Raw genomic sequence first — 20,598 nt, 5'->3', positions numbered from 1 at the left:
AGGAGAGTCGATCACCTCTGGCTTTTTAAGTCTGAAGTATAGAAGAAAACCAAGGGTTGTGAAGGCTGTATTTTGGGTGCTGACTGAGGATGTCAAATGAGGCAGAGAGGTGTGCGTGTGTAGAAGGTTTTGCATTTGTTTCGATTGTGTTTGGGGGCTCTGGGTTTGACTCGGATGCAAGGCTCCCACACGTACACATCAGCAGCACAAGAACTCATTTATCTTCATTGGTTAAAAGCCGTCCTCAGTGTTTTACTCCAAGAGAAAACCTCTCAATAAGCATGACTCAAAATCAATTACCCCACAACAAAGGTATTCCATTTCCTTCCATCTGTAAGGCTTCATTGATTTTACACACATTTAGTTTCATGCTCTATAAATCGCTGCAATTAACTACATTAAAATACAAGTAAACATTGCAGGCACTCTAGAGAAGTTGGATTACATTAAGGCCAGCTTTATAAAGTAGTTGGTTTGCAGTAACCCGACTCTTCAGTGAACCCTACACTAACAGAAACTGGTATGAGGAGAATGTTCTCTGTGTTGGGCTACTGTACTACTGTGGAAGAAACCAGCTGCTCACATGCATCTCTTATTGAAGTCAAAACAGAAACAACAAAACAAAAACAGAGTATGCTGTAGAGTACATACAAACAGCAGCACAGCTGAGATTTGAGTCCCTGATCAACAAACTCAGCAGTGCTGCAATCCATAGCATTTGAAAACACTTCAGGAGAGTGGTGTAAAAAAGATCTGCTGCTTGTATACAAAATGAGGAATACCATGTGGTCAGGCTAGCCACCTTATACTATAGCGCTATCTAAACTGAGGACCGGTCTGCACCTTGCAGAATGCAGGCCCTGTCTGACACTGCATGCAGCGCTATCTAAACTGTGAGGACCGGTCTGCACCTTGCAGAATGCAGGCCCTGTCTGACACTGCATGCAGCGCTATCTAAACTGTGAGGACCGGTCTGCACCTTGCAGAATGCAGGCCCTGTCTGACACTGCATGCAGCGCTATCTAAACTGAGGACCGGTCTGCACCTTGCAGAATGCAGGCCCTGTCTGACACTGCATGCAGCGCTATCTAAACTGAGGACCGGTCTGCACCTTGCAGAATGCAGGCCCTGTCTGACACTGCATGCAGCGCTATCTAAACTGAGGACCGGTCTGCACCTTGCAGAATGCAGGCCCTGTCTGACACTGCATGCAGCGCTATCTAAACTGAGGACCGGTCTGCACCTTGCAGAATGCAGGCCCCGTCTGACACTGCATGTAGCGCTATCTAAACTGTGAGGACCGGTCTGCACCTTGCAGAATGCAGGCCCCGTCTGACACTGCATGCAGCGCTACCTAAACTGTGAGGACCGGTCTGCACCTTGCAGAATGCAGGCCCCGTCTGACACTGCATGCAGCGCTACCTAAACTGTGAGGACCGGTCTGCACCTTGCAGAATACAGGCCCTCAAAGTCCTGCGCAGGTCTGATTTTTATGACCCGCTCCCCAACCGGACCTGCTACTACAACCCAACCCAACCCAACTCTGCAACCTGCTTCAGGAAAATGTTTTGCAATATGGGACACATCAAATTTAACAAAGTGTGTTTCTTACTTTGCCGGGTGCCGATTTGTAGCACAGGTAGCATTCCAAAAAAGATATACAATATTTGCTCTTAAACTTGCTCTTATTTGTAATAATAAACAAAATGCATTTCCAATAATGTCTATTTTCAAAACAAAACTGAAAGTAAATCACATACTCCAGTCGCTGCTAAATTAAGTTGAAACATACTACATTAAACTGAAAACTTACTTTTAAAATGTCTTGTTCAAGTTGCTGTGTAGGAAAAGGATGTCATCTACCTTTCCTGGTTTCAACTGAGTTTTTCTTTCTTGTGCAATGAACCCAGCAGTTGAGAAATCTCTCACTTGGAGCACTAGTTGCTGGGATTGCCAACACGAAGCGAGCCATTTGAGCCAAGCTTGGATGAATAGTAGTGCGGTCCTTCCACCAACACAGGAGATCGAAATTTTCACCTTCGTTCATCTTGGGACACTTGTTTTTGATGTAACATTGCACTTCATCTGGTGGCAAACCGTCAGCGTCATCACTGGAGTCTCAACATCGTCAATCTTCTTGGTCATTCTCATTTTCTTTGCCGGTATGCATTTTGTTGCACCTGTTGTGGCACAGGATTGTCCCTTTTGGTCCAGAATCTGTCAGTCAGTTTTAAGCTTTTCAGTTTTCAGTTTTCCAGCGCATTTGTCGCTTCTTTGAAACGCTGTAGGAATGAAACTAGGCTTCACGCGTTCTCTGAATCCAAATCATTGAGGCGATACTCTTCGCCTCTCTGTCAGTATTGTTATTCCCATATTGATTCCAGCATAATAAAGACTGTTCCAGTGTGTTTCAACAGAAGCCTTCAGTGTCTTCTGTAGCTGATTCTGTAATTGGATTGTTTAAAACTACGTCACCAATGCCATTCCAGCTTCAACGATACTTCTATTTCTTGGGGAAAAAACATCCTCATTCGCATTTTGACCAATATTATTTTGCAACACTGTATTGAGCAGGTGTGCACTGCAGTTCAGGCGTGTAACAGTTCGCAGTGCGGATACGATATTAGCACCACGATCTGTTACATAAAGTTTAGAAAAAAGCCCGCCCAAACCTTATCTCTCAGTGAACGTATGCTGGCTGGTTTAATGTTCTCTGCAGTTTTTCGTAATGTACTGTCCCATTCAGCAGTACACAGCACTCTTTCTTTCAAGATCCAATCCAAGTTGATGTAATGCACAATCAAACCAAGATAAGAAATTTTCAAATAATCATCAGTCCACATATCTAGTGTGATCCCTCCGTGACCCGATTCACCCAAGTTTTCTTTCAGTTCAGGAATAATACTATGGTGAATTTGTTTGGCGTGTTTGCCGAGATTTCGAGATACAGTAGATGGATCGGGCAACAGTTTTGTTGCATCAACACGGCCCACGTGAGCACCATGTCAATCTGACCTTCAGCGAAGTCACAAAAACCATCTCCAGAAACAGATTCGAAAGAACGTACATCTTTACAAACGTACTTTACCGCCAATTCTGTTATTGCGTCCTTGTCGTCTTTGTTGGTTTGTTGGGCACCTTCAACTCATTTTTAGGCTGAAAATACCTGTCAAATTTGTTTCGTGCCACCAGCCAAAAGGGAGCTGCACCTGCGCTTCTGCAGAGATGATGTTCCAGTTTTGTGACTGTCGTACACAAAAACTTGATTGTAGGTCTTACAAGCAACAAATCCAGCCACCTGTCCGTCATTTTCACTCAATATAATTCCAAAAGATTTCCACACTTCTGATTTACCTCTCAAACTATTATCTACCGCACGGTATACACCTTGAGCTGAGGTTAGTTTTACCTTGTTCACAGACATTTTTATTATGGTAGTGCACTAATCCTCATGCATAGCACTGATTTGATACACTGCGCAGCTGACCTATTGCCTGCAGCAATTGCTTTGGTTTTTCAAATTCACACATTTGTTATGTGAGAAAAGGCTAAGTCCTGTACACAAATTTTCTGAACCGGACCCGTCAAACAAGTGGACATTCCGACCTGAACCCGACCCGCTTTGCAGGACTTTGCAGGCTCTGACACTGCCGTGTCCTTCAGTTCAGTCCACTCAGTAGAAAAGTCTGAAATCTGTACACATTCCAGACAGAATCCCATTACAATGTTCAGTAGAAAGTCTGGAATCTGTGCACATTCCAGATGGAAAACCATTACAATGTTATTTTAAATCAGCAGAGCATATAATCAATTTCTCTCAAGAATGATGAATTCTGTTCTCTGTGCTCCATGAAAATCCTGTTACCGTATTATTGAAAAAATATATATATATATATCTTTTTTTTCTACAACAGAACAAATTCTGACCGTTCTTTTTAAAATCACAAATATTAACGGAAAATGACATACACCATGAATCAGTTCTGGCTCCTCATACAGCACATTATCTGAGCTGAGGGAGTAAAGAGGTACTTCTTCAGACCTCAAGGGGTCAGAGATTTGGACTGAACTTTATCAGGCGTTTCCTTTGTATGACTGAATAGTGGATTAAGGGGTTTTCTCTGCCATGTACTGCCCGATTGTTGAAGTGGCACAGTGCAGCTGAATCATCTGGATTCAATGCTGACCACAGTCAATTCATTACAACACAACATACACCCTTCTTTCTGTTCAGCACAGTCGCATCATGATTTAAGTGCACATGATCAGACCTCAGACACTGCTGCACTGGAGTGGAATCGTCTGCAGAGATCACCAGAATGTACGGTGCCTCAGTCTCAGTGCACAGCTCTTCATCATCACACCCTGTCGCAGACCCTGTGCTCAAACACTTACGTCTTGTGCATCCGGGGATCAAGAGGAGGATGCTGTGCTCCATATACTGGCTGTAAACTGTGAAGAAAATGCAACAGAGATTATGAGCATATTCTTCCCATGTCATCAAAATACTCAATGGTATTAAAATAAGTTTAATACTGAAGACTGGACAAAAATCATAAGATGAGCAGGCAAAAAAAAAAAAGGATAACTAAATAGAAAATGTATAAAATGATGACGTAGGCATGTGCTTTCTGTTCTGTTTCTGCCTTACAGTACAATGTGTGAACTGGGGAAGTCTTTTCTAAAAGGGAAATGATCTGCTGAATGAAAAAATAAACCATGCTTTTGTTTTAAAATGCATCTGCACTTTACCCTACCTTTCCTTTAGGACAGTGTTTTTCAAACGGGGTACACGTACCCCTGGGGGTACTCGAGCGCTCCTCAGGGGGTACGCGAGAAATATCCTGTAATGGCGGACAACAGATTTTTTTTTTTTACATTTTTTACCACATTCAAAACAATGTAACTATTCTGACTGGATTCGATACTGCACAAGACACACATAGCATTTTAAATGTCCAGCTCAAGTGTTAAACGATAACACTGAGTTAATTTTTTTTTTTTTTTTTTTTTAATGCCTGTATTTGTAAATTTTAAATTGTTTTTATGCAAATGCCCCGTCTGTTTACTCTCTACACTTCTGCATTTGTTGATAGAAATGTGCGACTTTTGTTGAGAATTCCTTTCTGATTTTGTTTTAAATTAGAACCCCTAGGTTTTGTTTTTCAAAAGCATGACCTGTTTTTGGACTTGTTTTGCCGTATTTATTGGTCTGGATTTTGAAATAATTTTACATAACATGTTTAGATTAGTTTAACAGCAGTTTTCCACTAAAAGTAATTGGCTGAACTCGAGCCCGTTCTAATTTAGCGGAGGCAAGAACCGACAGGTAAGATTTCAATTCAAGTAGCAAGTCGTACCCAGTTAAAATGGTAAACAATTCTTAATGAAACAGCTACCATACAAATCCTAGACATTCAGCAACAGCAAGGCCTAAAGCACCACAATGTCACATGAGCAATGCTTGCTTGTGTAGCGGCAAGAAAGTCGCTAGTGCTATCATTACATTCCAAAGAAGCAGCCACATTGGCCAGTGTTCCACACACTTGCTCAAAACTGGGACCGCTGCTGGTTTTATTTTTGCTCAAAACTGGGACCGCTGCTGGTTTTATTTTTGCTCAAAACTGGGACCGCTGCTGGTTTTATTTTTGCTCAAAACTGGGACCGCTGCTGGTTTTATTTTTGCTCAAAACTGGGACCGCTGCTGGTTTTATTTTTGCTCAAAACTGGGACCGCTGCTGGTTTTATTTTTGCTCAATACTGGGACCGCTGCTGGTTTTATTTTTGCTCAATACTGGGACCGCTGCTGGTTTTATTTTGCTCAATAATGGGATCACTGCTAGTTTTATTTTGCTCAATACTGGGACCGCTGCTGGTTTTATTGCATCTCTTCTGGAGCTGACAAGCATAACTTGAGAGATGGCAGAGTCTCCGTGGAGCAGCATGTCACAACACTCAGACGCAGAAAAAGTTTGCTTGGCTCCCAAGCTCCCTGCCTCTCATTTCCCCTCAAGTCTCTCGATAGCAGAGGTACAAACTCAGCTCTTATCTTGCAGTTTAATTTGCTCTGTGTTAATTCATCCCGTCTGCTGTGGATGTTCTACAGCATACTCTTAGGGCCTCATTCACTAAACAGCGGTAATGTGTTTTGCACGCAGGAAGCCCCTTTACTGCATGCTTTGAACACCTGCTGTATTCACTAACCAGTGGCAGGCAACCTAGCGCACGGAAAAAGTAAAAGTACTGCGTGCGAGTCATTTAAATAGAATGACTAACGTTAATACCTTGGCTGTGTGAATGAGGCCCTCTTTCTTGCATTCCTTTTTGTTAGGATCCCTATAGTTGTGTGTCAGCCAGCCTGGTTTATTGTAATCTTAGAAGTCGAAGTCTTCTCACCAGCCAGCCTGGCCTTTCTGCAGCACCACTGTGGTGAAGTCCACTGTTTCCCCAAGGGAAAGTATTTAGTATCAGCCACTTCCAGCAGGGACAGGTGTTTACTATTGCATGTTACCCCTCAACGTCCAATACTATCCACAAAACATGCATTCCAGGGACCTTGCATGGTGGCAAGGGTTCAACCTTCATTTTTAATAACTGATTTTATTTTTTTTGTATTTATTAGGAGACAATGCTGAGCACAGATTGAAAAAGCCATATAGTCCCTAAAGGGTAAAACATGAAAATCACTAGAAATAGAGCACCCTCCTTCCACTTTCTGCTCTGGCAGTACAAATGCAACCCACACTGCTGAATCTCTACAGCAGGGCTGCACAATGTTTGCGCCCATGGGCACAATGTGCGCCAAAGGATTTTGTCGGCAGCTGAAGATTACTTGACTTTCGCCGGCATCCGATACAGATCCAAAGGAGACAGACAGCAACACCCCCTCTGCCCCACGGAACCGTGGCTATCAGCTCATATTGTTAGAGTCTGGACACACTGTCACTCAAAAACAAACGCACGCTTCACTTTAATTATCATGCTCTGCTCTGTTTGGGGTGTATTTAAATAAACAAGATGACATAAAGCATTGTGTCATTTTTTGACCCTGCATGCCGTGTACTCGCAAGCAACACAGGAGCGCAGCGATCAAACAAAAGCTTTGGCAAAAGGTCAATTTTTATGCCACCTCCAAGTCATAAGGGGGTGAAATGTTAAACAAACGCAGCATTAAGACACTGAGGGCCATATCTACGATCATCAGGATGGTTGATATTTGGTTACAGTAAATGTATTTTAACTTTCTACATTAGTTCTATCAAAAGTTCGATTATAAAGTATTTTAAAATGTATAATTCCCATGATCAGCTAGTTTATTTATTAGCTGTGTAATGGCAATGTAGACTCCTGTTTGTACTTCTCCCATCCATTTCAAAACGTATAAATAATGTTATTTTATTTACTGTAGATTCCCCCCGCAATATTGTTTATTTATTTTTTTGCACTCTGAAATGTATTCTCAGGTGTCATTTACACAGCGTGTTTAAGTTAAATCCATCCCAGCACACACCCACGCGTGCTACAGTACCCAATTGGAGTGTGTGTGTGTGTTTTTTGGTAAATGACATTACTAATTATTTATTTCTTAGCAGACGCCCTTATCCAGGGCGACTTACAATTGTTACAAGACATCACATTATTTTTTACATACAATTACCCATTTGTACAGTTGGGTTTTTTACTGGAGCAATCTAGGTAAAGTACCTTGCTCAAGGGTACAGCAGCAGTGTCCCCCAGCTGGGATTGAACCCACAACCCTCCGGTCAAGAGTCCAGAGCCCTAACCACTACTCCACATTGCTGCCCAATGTGGAGTAGTGGTGGACTAATGCTAATTTAACAAAAAAAAACACACATCACTCAAAACGAGGCATTTTACATTTTTCCAATAAACAAATAAATAATGAAATGCTTGTTTTAAAACAGTGCGTCTCTCCATTTAGTTATTTTTTTTTTCCCCGCCAAGAGAGAATATTTTCAGGGAAGACTGTTGTGAAAAGTAGAATAAAATCTATCTGTAAAATATATCAAAATGACCCCCCCACCCCCCTCACACACACACACACACACACACACACACACACACACACACACACACACACACACGTTTTCAGTACCAGTTTCCATCATGCTTACACTCAATGCACAGGATTAACTTCTCACTTTTAATAGGTTTTTCCAATTGATTTGGGTCACACCCACTTCTGCTATGCAACACTAACCTTTGAATGAACGCCTTTACAGCACGCAGGCCTATTTAAAAGTAAACTCCCATTATCCAGCAAGCGTGGGAATCATAATGCAGGTGTGGTTATAACTGGTACTGCAGCATTCCCTTATCAGGGCTCAAAATAGAGTATGAGCTGCCTTTTAATGTTTTACTTTGCATCCTTATCCATATCTAAACTGTGGAAAGGGACGCATTTGACCTCAAGGCAAACAAACGGAAAGGTGGCCTAAAGACTAAGCTACTGCTGACGCTGTAATGGACACAAATACTTCTACCCCCCTCTACAGGTATGGAAATGTTTCCAAATGTCTGTCTTTTTAATTTCACCTCCATGCTAAAAAATAAGGGAGTTCGGGTACAGACACTACAGAGCGACACACAACCCACAAACACCAGATACGTACTATTGTAAGCAGTGGACAGTACTTCCCATATGAGCAAGCCAGCCTAGAGCTTGAGAGAATTCAACAAGTGCACCACTTTATACACTGCACTTATGATAAAGAGCAACACACGCTTGTTATCCCCCAGTGAAATTAACACAACTTGATGAATTCTTGTCCCAGCGCAGTGCTTGAACAGAAATGTGGCATCCTATACTCTCCTGCTGGGCACCTGAGACTGCATATTGAATCGAGACCTCATGACTGCACATTGTTCTCAAAGTACTGCACTTGACTGTCATAAGGGATTATTTTCATTCATAAATATCTAATTGAAACAGCCACTATATACAGTGCCTATAGAAAGTCTACACCTCCTTGAACTTTTCACATTTTGTTGTGTCAGTGCCTCAGAGTTACATGCATTTAAATGAGGATTTTTTTCCACTTATCTACACACCATACTCCACACTGTTAAGGGGAAAAAAGTTTTTATTGAGAAAAAATTGTATATTAAAAATACAAAACTGAAATATCATAATTGGATAAGTCTCCACCCCCCTGAGTTAATACTTGGTGGAAGCACCTTTGGCAGCAATTACAGCTGTAAGTCTGTTGGGATAGGTCTCTACCAATTTTGCACACCTAGATTGGTCAAATATTGCCAATTCTTCTTTACAAAACTGTTCAAGCTCTGTCAAGTTCCTTGGGGAGCGTTGATGAACAGCAATCTTCAAGTCATACCACAAATTTTCAATTGGATTTAGGTCAGGGCTCCGACTGGGCCACTCAAGGACATTTACCTTTTTGTTCCTTAGCCACTCCAGTTTCAGCTTTCTTGCAGAGGGCAGCAGGTTTTCCTCAAGGACTTCTCTGTACTTTGCGCCATTCATTTTCCCATCTATCCTGACAAGTGCCCCAGTCCCTGCCGATGAGAAACATCCCCATAACATGATGCTGCCACCACCATGCTTCACAGTAGGGATGGTGTTCTTTGGGTGATGCGCTGTGTTGGGTTTGCGCCAAACATAACGCTTTGCATTTAGGCCAAAAAGTTCCATTTTAGTTTCGGCAGACCACACAACTTTGCCACATGGCTACAGAATCTCCCGAGTGTTTTTTTGTATACTTCAAACAGGATTCAAGGTGGGCTTTCTTGAGTAATGGCTTCCTTCTTGCCACCCTAACATACAGCCCAGATTTGAGGAGTACTTGGGCTATTGTTGTCACATGCACACTTTGACCAGTCTTGGCCATAAAAGCCTGTAGCTCTTGAAAAATTACCATTGGCCTCTTGGTAGCCTCTCTGATCAGTCTCCTCTTTGCTCGGTCATCCAGTTTGGAGGGACGGCCTGATCTAGGCAGGGTCTTGGTGGTGCCATACACCTTCCACTTCTTAATAATCGTCTTGACCGTGCTCCAAGGGATATTCAAGGCCTATACTCATCCCCTGATCTGTGCCTTTCAACAACTTTGTCCCGGAGTTCTTTTGAAAGTGCCTTGGTGCTCATGGTTGAGTCTTTGCTTTGAAATGCACTACCCAGCAGAGGGAACCTACAGGAACTGCTGAATTTATCGTGAAATCACTACAATTTAACACAGGTGGCGGCCACTTAACTTGGTGTGTGATTTTGAAGGCAATTGGTTACACCTGAGCTAATTAAGGATTGCTATTACAGGGGGAGTGGACACTTATCCAACCAAGCTATTTCAGTTTTTATTTTTAATTAATTTCCTACAAATTCCTAGAATATTTTTTTCACTTGGAAGTTGTGGGGTAGGATGTGTAGACAAATGAAATTTTTTTTTTATTTGAATGTATTTTAATTCCACTGTATCTGCTGAAAGTCCTAACGGTACCAGGGAGCAGTGTTTTCCATGCATCGTAGGAATGGAAATAAGGCTCCTATTGCATAGCAGTTTGATCCATTCCTGGTTTTACTACTGTATGAGTTTAATAATACACACCTGAGCTTGTTACCTATACACTGTGGCTAATCAATCTCATAATAAAACTGGGATGGAGGGTGAAACTGCAACAGGAGTCTTACTTTCATCCCTGCATCACAACAGTTTTAAAGTTTAAGTTGTGTTCTCTACGTTACTCCTGCAATAAGTCGTTGTCATGCTGAACAGTCAGAGACTCCTGTTTTGTATAATGTTAAAAAATAAATAAAAATAAAGTAATTATTGGAATGCAGTATTATGGAACTGTTTTGTGACCCATCGACACTAAAACTGCTTCACATTCACAAGCCACAACTGGTAAAGAAATACATTATTCATAGGCAGCATTAAATTACAAAGCAGGTCTATCTTGAGAAAATGCAAAAAGGCTTAATATATAACATACAGTAAAGATAGCAAGTGTTAGTGCCTGCTTTTAAAAACTATGTGTTGAGATAGAAGTCGGACATAGCAACTGAACCCTCACTTAGCAGCATGATCACTTACAGAAATAGTATGAGCAAACAACAAACAGAAGCAGAGGCGGGAAAACAAAAGTTATTGAAAAGATAATGGAAACAAAAGACATGTGCAAATAATTGAACATCATGAGCTGAGAAAAGGATGGAAGTTTGCATAAACAAACACAGAAATAAAAAAAAAAACATTTGAGTGGTTGAAATAAGACCCAATGCAAATACCATAAAGCATAAGTGCAGACACTATTTCTTACTTCAAGCTTATTAATCTTTAATGAAGGCATGCCTGTGTGATAATGCTGTGTTAATACCACACAAATACGTTAATCCGGCCAAAACATTGAATATAATCGAGTCCAAATCCAACATGTATCATGCATGCAGTGGGGCGTGTACCCTTAATTGTCTTGCAAACACAGTGAAGTAGCCTGGAGAAGTTTGCATTGCAGATCAGTGTTCCTTCCGATTCAAACACTGAATATTCAGTTAATTTACAAAAAGTGACATTGCATGGACTCAGCCACCGCGTCTCTCATGGTCTTGCACGTGGCCTATTTAACAATAAACTACGGTAAAGATGTATTTCAAATTAGACAGTAACGAAACACTGTGCATGCATGGTGTACATCCGGAATCTGTACACTGTCTTCAACACGCACCAGACAGATCAGCGAACAACGAGACGCGCCTCGTAGTAAAACAGCCATCTGGGGTAATAATGTCAGTATGTCATGAAAATAGAACAACTGGTCATGCAAATTAAAACACCGACGACTACCCACCTTCCCGGAACCTTTGCATTCCTCTTCCAAAACTGGATTTTTTTATCGGTAGCCATGCTGAGCAAAGTTCCCGTATATCCCGTTCAATCAGGCAGTCGCGCAATCGATGTAAAGTAGCATGTGAAACTCAGGGCGAAGAGAGAAGCGACCGTAAACTACAAGAATAAAAACTGAACATTTCAACTTAGCAACGAAATAAAAACACAGTCCTGGGAGCCGCCATCTTGGAGGGTTGTAAAAGCAGAGCTCTGATTGGCGAGACGAGACAAGTGCCGGCAAGGGACCATTCAAAGGGGAGGGGGCGGGCTCGCCAACACAGGTGTCATCTTCTTCAAAACAGGTGAGTGGTGACGTCATGTAAAACCAGTCTACATAAAACTGTGCAACTTCCCTACCTTAAGGGATGCTTCATGTAATATGTTTAATGTGATATACTGTGTGTTCTGTATCATTCTCTAGTGTAGTTTACGCTTCGGTCGTTTTAAATTAATTCAGCAAAAACTGTTTGAAAAGACACATCAAGGCTGATTGTGAGGTTGGGAAGTATAAGTGTTGCACTGAATCCCACAGGTGAAACATGGGTGTGTGTAAGTCTGTCCTTGGTGACAATCGAGAGAGGCAAATCAAAACAATTATAGTTATGTTTAAATCTGCTACTGCCACCTAAATAGTGGAGGGTAATTACGGAAGCAATCGTGATTATATTGACTGAAATGATGTTAAGTTTTCTTTGCATTTAATAAACTAATAAACTGATTGGTTCTTCAGATTGGCTTCGGGTAAAGTGAATTTTCTGCACCTTGATGGGATCATTCACAAGGCAACCCCAAGCTGAGCACGACAAGATTTCGGCTGTCTAAAAATGTAATTTAACCCCAAGCCTATGGGGTTGTATTTCAGTTTGGGATCCTGTCATATATACTGGCCTGTTTGTGCATACCATGTGGTTAAAGATTTTTTTTATTTTTTATTGTAAGCTTTGTGAAATTTGCATTAGCAAGGTTCATATAAAAGCACACAATTGGCTTTCACTGCTGTAATAAAACTTACTGTGCAAATGGGAGATTATTGATTATTTTGTTAACTTTAATTATACATGGTGATTTCATAGATTGCACAATATTGTCAGATCATCACAAAAGCTGCATCGTTTATGTATCATAGCTTATATGTACGTCTTTTATGTATCCTTCAGTTTTCGCAGTCCATTTTATACACCTCCTTCTGCTCACACATTTACATACAGACATGTTTTTCTAAATAGTTTTTAGAAAAAAATCTCCTCAAAAGCAAATTACTACTTGAATCCACCAACCACGGCTGGCTCGCAGGCTGCCTCTTTTGTAGCTCACAACCCAATCAGCATTGCAACATTGTGGTTGAACCTCGGCCAATCAGTGGCCGCTACCCCTAACTCTCCAAAATGTAGTTCAACCCTGGCCAATCAGTAGGCTATTATCCACCTCCTCCCCTAGCTCTTGGCAGGTGTGCTCAACGATTCCTGGGGGCGTGGAAGGGGTCAGCGCTGGTTCAAAGTTGCATCACTTGTCAAGCAGGGGAGCATTCCCACCTGCAGGAAAGCACAGGTGCAGGTTGTGCAACTCAGTTGTGCACACAGTTCTGCAAGGCAATGCCGTCCAGCACAGTTCATACATACTGTAGTTCCACAGACACAGACACACACAATAACAAAGTCCCAGCGCCAGCCCTTTATTACAATATTGTAGTGTTCTTGCAAAAGGCAGAAAACAAGAGACCAATAACAGGGGAGACACGGAACACAAACAAGCAGGGCTAGAATTACACAGACAGAGGTAAACACAGCAGCAGTGGGAATACAGAGCAGGTAAACACATTAGGAACAGCGGGAATACAGGGAGGGAAACACAAACACAGATCACTACAATATAATGACAAGTGGTGGAAACGTTTTATTTTTACATAACATATTATATCAAATCAAATCAAATCAAATTTTATTTATAAAGTGCCATTCACACTAAAGGTGCTGTACAGCAACAACAATTCATAATCAAATACAATCCAAAAAACACAAGCAATATACAGGAAAACAATGTTTATAAAGACAGTAGAAGCACACTAGGATAGAAAGACCAAAGTATAGAAGTAAGACTTAAGTCTAGATTTAAAATCTGTAACAGTCCCAGCCTCCCTAACAAAGTTCGGAAGGGTATTCCATACCTGTGGTGCTCTGTGTGAGAAAGCCCTTCCACCCGTTTTAACTGTACTCACCCTTGGGACAATCAAAAGACCTAAAGGGGTAAACATCTACACCAGAGTACAGAGAGCACGAAAAGGGAGGGGTAAACCAGAGTACAGAGAGCACGAAAAGGGTCTGAGATTGCGCTGCAAGGCAGGTCACGTGTGCCACAGATCTACACAGGCAGCACATCCACACAGAGAGATCCTGAACACACCCATTGTGCATTGAGGCAGTGCAACACTGTCCTGCTTCCCCTCTTCACTTCCACACAATTAGCCTTAAGGTGAATTTTCAGAAGCAGATCTGCATGGCACACTTTGACCCAGCCCTCCACATCCAATTCAGAAACTGATCTCATGTGAATGCAAAGTATTGGAAAAGACCTGGATATCAGCAGAGCAGGGATACTTAGCCCAGCAATACACTGTTAACTTTCAAGGCAGTTCAAAGCCAGGTAAAGGCAGATTTAGAATAATTGCAAACACTATGAAACAGCAATGTAAAACAATCGAATCAAATGACATTTGAAGCTACTTACTTTTTAATTAATTTAATTTATATCATGATCAAAAAAGAAGCTAAGGCCATTACATGCAACCACTTACTTTAGTGGGACTATAAACTTAATGGTGAGAAGGATATTTAATGCTGAGACTTTCTTCATTTGGAAGCACACAGCATGTATTTTTTGTCTGTTTGCTTATCCACTGCATCTCTCCAGTCCTGGTGTTATTCCTCAGCACCCACCACATTTCCATTTCCATTCCATCTCCTCGCTTCAGGGAAACCCTCATCTCTCTATCGACCTGTCAAGGAGGGGGGGGGGGGGGGGGGGGCTCCTTGGTGATGTGTTGCATGTGGAGGGGGGGCAGTCAGCTTCGCTTGGTTTGTTTCTTGCCAGGAGCTCATCATGGCGATGCTCACAGTCACTCCAGCTTCATCTCTCTCACAGAGGCTGTCATGCCTGCAGATTTGCAATAGGGATTATACCGGGATGAAGACAGTTTATCAATGTCCTTACCAATGGAGATTTCCTCTTTTGATTACGGTTCCCCCTCTATATGTGTTCATGTTCTGTTTACAGAGGATTCATTGTCCTGCAGTGGTCGTGGGGTTCCATTATGAACTCAATTTGAGCAGAGGTCACATTAATCAGGTGGCCCTAAGCTCACATGTGTGGAATCGCTCAGACTGCAGTGGAATGTGAGTTGCATCAAGGACGCAGCATTGGAACTTCCAGGTCAGGTGTATTCCACTCTCACAGTCTTGAAATAGGTAAGCTTCAAAACATTGATTGCTGATTTATTGTTCTTAATTTTGAATGATGTGACGTTTTCAGCAAGCTGTATTTCATTCTCTTTAGCTGTTTTGGGTGTAAGGTGTGGATTTATTTTGTGATAGATTCCTCGGTCCTACAATTGTTGTTCAGGCCAGCCCTTAATATAATATTACCTCTTAAACATGCAGTGAAGGACTGCAGGCACCATGCCAGCTTGCAAACACACACACAGCTCATTTGTAAACTTGTCCAACAGGATCTGTGGTCCTGATCCCCTTGCTGGCTCGATGCCGCACCGTGATCCCAGCATCTCCACAGTTACCTGTCCTGCCCTCTTCTAGGCACCTGTATCATACCGTAAAACTGAACGCCCTGGTGTTTATTTACAATATTTGCAAGTAGACCCTGTGCCTATTGGAGACCGTTTATTATGTAAGATCACTAACATCTGCAAATACTTCAGATGCAATCATGAAAAAGCTGCCTGCACACAGCCTTATAGAAACGGCATAAGTAAATTACAACATTCCAGCAAGGTTAAAGGTTGTGTCAGTGGGTAATAACAGTTTGTATTATAATAATAATAATAAAACCAATAAAATCCACTAAAGACAGCCCTGTAAATATCGGGTCACAAGCGTGTATTAAGGTAGGCTTGCAGCACAATAAAAAAAAACATGGTTTTAAAATTAATAAAAGCAATAACTATCATCTTTATTAACACATAATATACAGTATTTATTGCTCAAAACATGTACGTTGGTATGCATGGACAATCGCTGAAAAATTAACCAGCAACCAATCTTCATTGCAAAACAACCGCATGAAATACTGTGTTAATACGAAAAATAAGTTCATAATGTTGGCCCACAACACACTCAAAAATGCTTCAAACTGCTTAAAGATTAACAATAAAATCAATACAAGTACCAGTTTTATCACAAATCCTGCCTCAGCCACTGACTCACTGTGTGACCCTGAGCAAGTCACTTAACCTCCTTGTGCTCCGTCTTTCGGGTGAGACGTAGTTGAAAGTGACTCTGCAGCTGATGCATAGTTCACACACCCTAGTCTCTGTAAGTCGCCTTGGATAAAGGCGTCTGCTAAATAAACAAAATAATAATAATAACAAAAAAAAACACTTACAAATACACTAAAAGACAACCCTGTTAATATCAGAAAACAAGTTTGTATTTTACTTACTTTCAGCACGCTCAAAAAAGCTTCACAACTGGTTTTAAAATGAATAACATCACAAAAAAAAATATGCATTACGTGTACCTTAAAATAAATTTAATTCAGTTTTCTCATCATTCATCCTGAGACTCAGGGTCTCTTCATCGCTGTTGAAAAACACATTGGTAAGCTCTCTATACAGCCCTGTGTGTATTGGCTGGAACATTCAGTATGACGTGCATGATATTATTATTCATAACCTGGCGTTTAAAAGAGACAAGGCGTCTATTTACCATATTTCCCAGCAGCCCCTGCGCTTATTAGAGACTGGCGAATATTGGAGACTGGCGATTATCTGAAGTTTTACAGTATTCATAAGACTCTGTTGAGGGAATGAGCGCAATGAACCTGGAATGGGGTAGCTTTGTGGAACTTACAAAACTGTAGCTCTACCTCCCTCCCTCTCTCTATTACCTCTCTCTCTCTGTCTTCCTATCTGTCAATCTGTGTATCTATCTCCGTACACATGTTTCCATTTTTATATGTAAACACCTTGTCAATAAGTACTCAGAACAATGCACTGGTCTCCATAGCTGGTGTATTTTATATGCATACAGTACTCAGCTGGGCTTGTTGAAAGTTCTACAGTATGTTTAGTATGGAAGGGTTTGCATTAGAGGACTCATTTGGTCTTGTTGAAAGTTTTATGTTTAGTATGGAAGCGGGGTTGTTTTCTTACACATGAATGCAGGGTGTGCTTTGTGAACCAGTGAACCAGTCTGGGTAATCTCATTTTCACAGGCGATTTCAGAATAATGTTTCCTATCAATCACGCGCAGGCCCAGGACATTGGGCAGCAGAGACACAGGTGTGTAGCTCAGGGCTAGAAAGATCATTCAAGCTGTTGCTTAAAAATGCTAGGGCTAGTGATTGTATTAATTGCTTTTTCCACTAACTGTTGCTACATGACTCATGTCTGCTAACACCTCTGATTGCCGTTCATAAGTCTTAGTCACTTTTGTAGATCAATAGAGCTTTAAGAACAGCAAACTGAGGATATGTGCTGATGTACACCTCACATATAAATAGAACGTTTGTAATGTGTGTTTTCAAAAAAGGGTTTTTCAAAAAATGTATTTCATTATACAGTGCTAAAAAAATCTATAAAGTTCTTGCCTGTTACAAAACATCTTGCAAATCTAGAATTCATCAACGCAAACTGGTACAAAAAAGTTAACTCACACACCCATTCTAACTATAGATTAAGAAATGTGTCTTAAAAAGACATGACCACAGAGCACCCTGATCCACTCATGATTGAGTCGTGCAAAGCCAGGCTGTAAGCTGCTCTTTCACAGTTTAAATGAACCGGCATGTTTAATTAAGCAGTGAAGGACCTGCCTGGAAATGAAAAGTTCCTGGATTGGAATGGAGTGAAAGAGCCACAAGAGTACCTCTGCTGAATGCATCTCTGTGAGCATTAGTATTGTAATCACACTAATTCACACCCAGTCTTGATGTCTCTGCAGCACACCCCGAACCCTCTGATCGAGTCTTTGATCTGCCTTAAAGCAGGAAGGCCTCTTCAGGTTTTTCCATTCTATTAGCAGAGGCAGCTCTCTCTCCTTGGCAACTCCAGCAATGTGTCTGTATATGTGTATATTGTGACCATAGACGTGGGCTGGTCATGAATGGTAAATATGTGGGTCCTAGCATATTATGGTATACAGGACCGGGGCACTGGAAAGTGCCGGATTGAGCGAGGAAAGACTACATCTCCCAAGAGACAATGCGGGAGTTGTAGTTAATAGGGCCTACAAAAATGGCAGCCACCAAAGAAACTACAAGGGCCAGGAGTACATAGGGTTTAATTGAAATGTAAACCAGCACAGCTGCAGGTGTTTAAGAGGTGTTAGTTTTGTATGTGGCTGGACTGGTTGACAATAAAAGGAAATTATCTCCTTTGTTCAGGGTCGAGCTGGGGGAGGCTTATGGTGGTTGCGGTTAGACTTTGTGGAGAAAGGAGAAGTTAAGGAAAAGACAAAAAGAAATCCGGTGCAACAAGTTTAAAACTGGTAAGTAGCTTAGCTACCCAGTGGATAAGATAGATAAAGGGGGGGGGGGGGGGGGGAGAGTGAAGTCAGATCTCCAAACGGAGATAGAAATTGTTTAGTTTTGTTTTGTTTTAAGAACATAAGAACATAAGAAAGTTTACAAACGAGAGGAGGCCATTCAGCCCATCTTGCTCATTTGGTTATTAGTAGCTTATTGATCCCAGAATCTCATCAAGCAGCTTCTTGAAGGATCCCAGGGTGTCAGCTTCAACAACATTACTGGGGAGTTGGTTCCAGACCCTCACAATTCTCTGTGTAAAAAAGTGCCTCCTATTTTCTGTTCTGAAAGCCCCTTTATCTAATCTCCATTTATGACCCCTGGTCCTTTTTTCTTTTTTCAAGTCAAAGAAGTCCCCCGGGTTGACATTGTCAATACCTTTTAGGATTTTGAATGTTTGAATCAGATCGCCGCGTAGTCTTCTTTGTTTTGTTTGGTACAAATAAATATACAGGCACCGTACTGTTTCATTTCATTTCTGTGGTCCTGTGATTCTATCTTACACCAAAGAAGACAGTGAAGACGGTCCTGCAAGTGGCAGACTATCCCCGGTGTGCCACAATATATATATATATATATATATATATATATATATATGTAAGGCATAAACCACGACAAGCCGTGCATTTTTTTGTACTTATTTCCATGCTGTAGGTTTTTTTTGTTTCTTTGTTTTTCAGTCTTTGTTTTCTCTATTTCATTTAGCTGCTCGTTGTCTACTGTTATGTGTCTACTCTTGCTGGTGCCCTTATTTATTATTTTCTTTCAGATGGACTGCTGTCTTCACTCAGAAAGTTGGTGTTGTACCAGTCACCTGGAGTTTCATCCGTAAATATATGAAAGGAAATAGGTGGAATGTCACTCATTTTTGGCATGGTTTTGTAACTAATAACTAGGCTTGCTACTATTCAATTTTTTTAGTTTTTTGCCAAATCGACGATTAATATCAGCGTTTATTTTAGAAAGAATTTACCGAGGGGGGGTATCTTTATTTTTCAATTCAAGCAGAGAATGGGTGAAATCGACCTTTATGCTTAAAGAAAAACACAGACTTTTTATGCCATTGAGAAACATCTCATTTAGCGAAACCCATTTATCATATTCAACATGCACAAAACCATGGTTACCAACATTCTAATTGACATAATGTTTGGTCACAGCAGAGCTATACCTTGTAAAGATAAAGATCCTACACACATTTTAAAATGTTCACCAATAAACCGTTGAAAACAAAACATGCACAGACTTTTACAACATAAACTTACGAGTGAAAATATGCACAGAACAAAACATTAGATAGTTGAACAGAACTAACTTATTTTTCAGAGTCTGAGCTCCCCCCTCTCCTGCTTCAACACAGCTGGAATCAGTCACTGGAAGGCAAGGCAGATGGGCCCGCTTCATCCTGCCGCGGAGACTTCAGCTGTTAGTCAGGGTATTGTGCACGATATTCATTGTGTTTTCCTCTTGTGCCCCATTTTCAAATCAAACTAGTAACTGTCACCGTATACCTATAGCACACGCTTACCAACACCTTAACCCGCTAATTTCAAAGTAGGCGCTTTGAATGACAGGCGCTGTAGCTGGCAAATGAAAGTGCACAGCTTGTGCAGGTCTTGATGATTGACAGTCATTTAAACGAACAAGAGCATTCTAGCGTTTCTTCAGTCAACAATGTCAGAACAGGGTAAAAGTGATAGTGACAGTGACAGTGAAACTACAGTACTAACAGACCACCTAGATGATTGACAGCAACCCCTAGCCATTCAGAGCGGAACAGAGACGGGACAGACAGTAAGTATAAAAACTACACAAACTAGAGATGATTTCTAAACGATTATTTTTGGTAAGAAAATAAAAAAAATAGTAAGTGGTTGTGGCAAAGTGGCTGGTAAGGGGAACAGGTGTAGCGGTGATGCGGTGCAGGAGTGATAGGCAGACAACGGTATTCCAGTGAAAAAAGTGCTTTATTTCTTTTCCAGGTCTG

At 41.3% G+C, this 20,598-nt stretch overlaps 1 protein-coding gene across 7 annotated transcripts in view; it reads right to left on the bottom strand.

Annotated features, from left to right (window-relative positions):
• LOC117435057 (TBC1 domain family member 22B) overlaps nt 1–12,047 on the bottom strand; it is a 168,496-nt gene extending 156,449 nt beyond the window's left edge. For 2 of the 7 annotated variants that reach the window (XM_059004718.1, XM_059004720.1), the window contains exons 1-2: nt 11,821–12,044; nt 4,396–4,452 (exon numbers count right to left, since the gene is read on the bottom strand). In XM_059004718.1, the coding sequence (XP_058860701.1) occupies nt 4,396–4,452; nt 11,821–11,876 (113 nt within the window). In that variant the 5' untranslated portion in view covers nt 11,877–12,044. Of the gene's footprint in view, nt 1–4,395; nt 4,453–11,820 lie in introns of all 7 variants that reach the window. The other 5 variants (XM_059004715.1, XM_059004716.1, XM_034907759.2 and 2 more) reach the window with 5 other exon arrangements.
• Between the last annotated feature and the right edge of the window lie 8,551 nt (nt 12,048–20,598).

The sequence above is a fragment of the Acipenser ruthenus genome, chromosome 30 (genome assembly GCF_902713425.1).
Source record: "Acipenser ruthenus chromosome 30, fAciRut3.2 maternal haplotype, whole genome shotgun sequence".
NCBI classification, from domain to species: domain Eukaryota; kingdom Metazoa; phylum Chordata; class Actinopteri; order Acipenseriformes; family Acipenseridae; genus Acipenser; species Acipenser ruthenus.
Note: the sequence above shows the minus strand (reverse complement) of the source record. Positions and strands in the feature narration are given on the sequence as shown.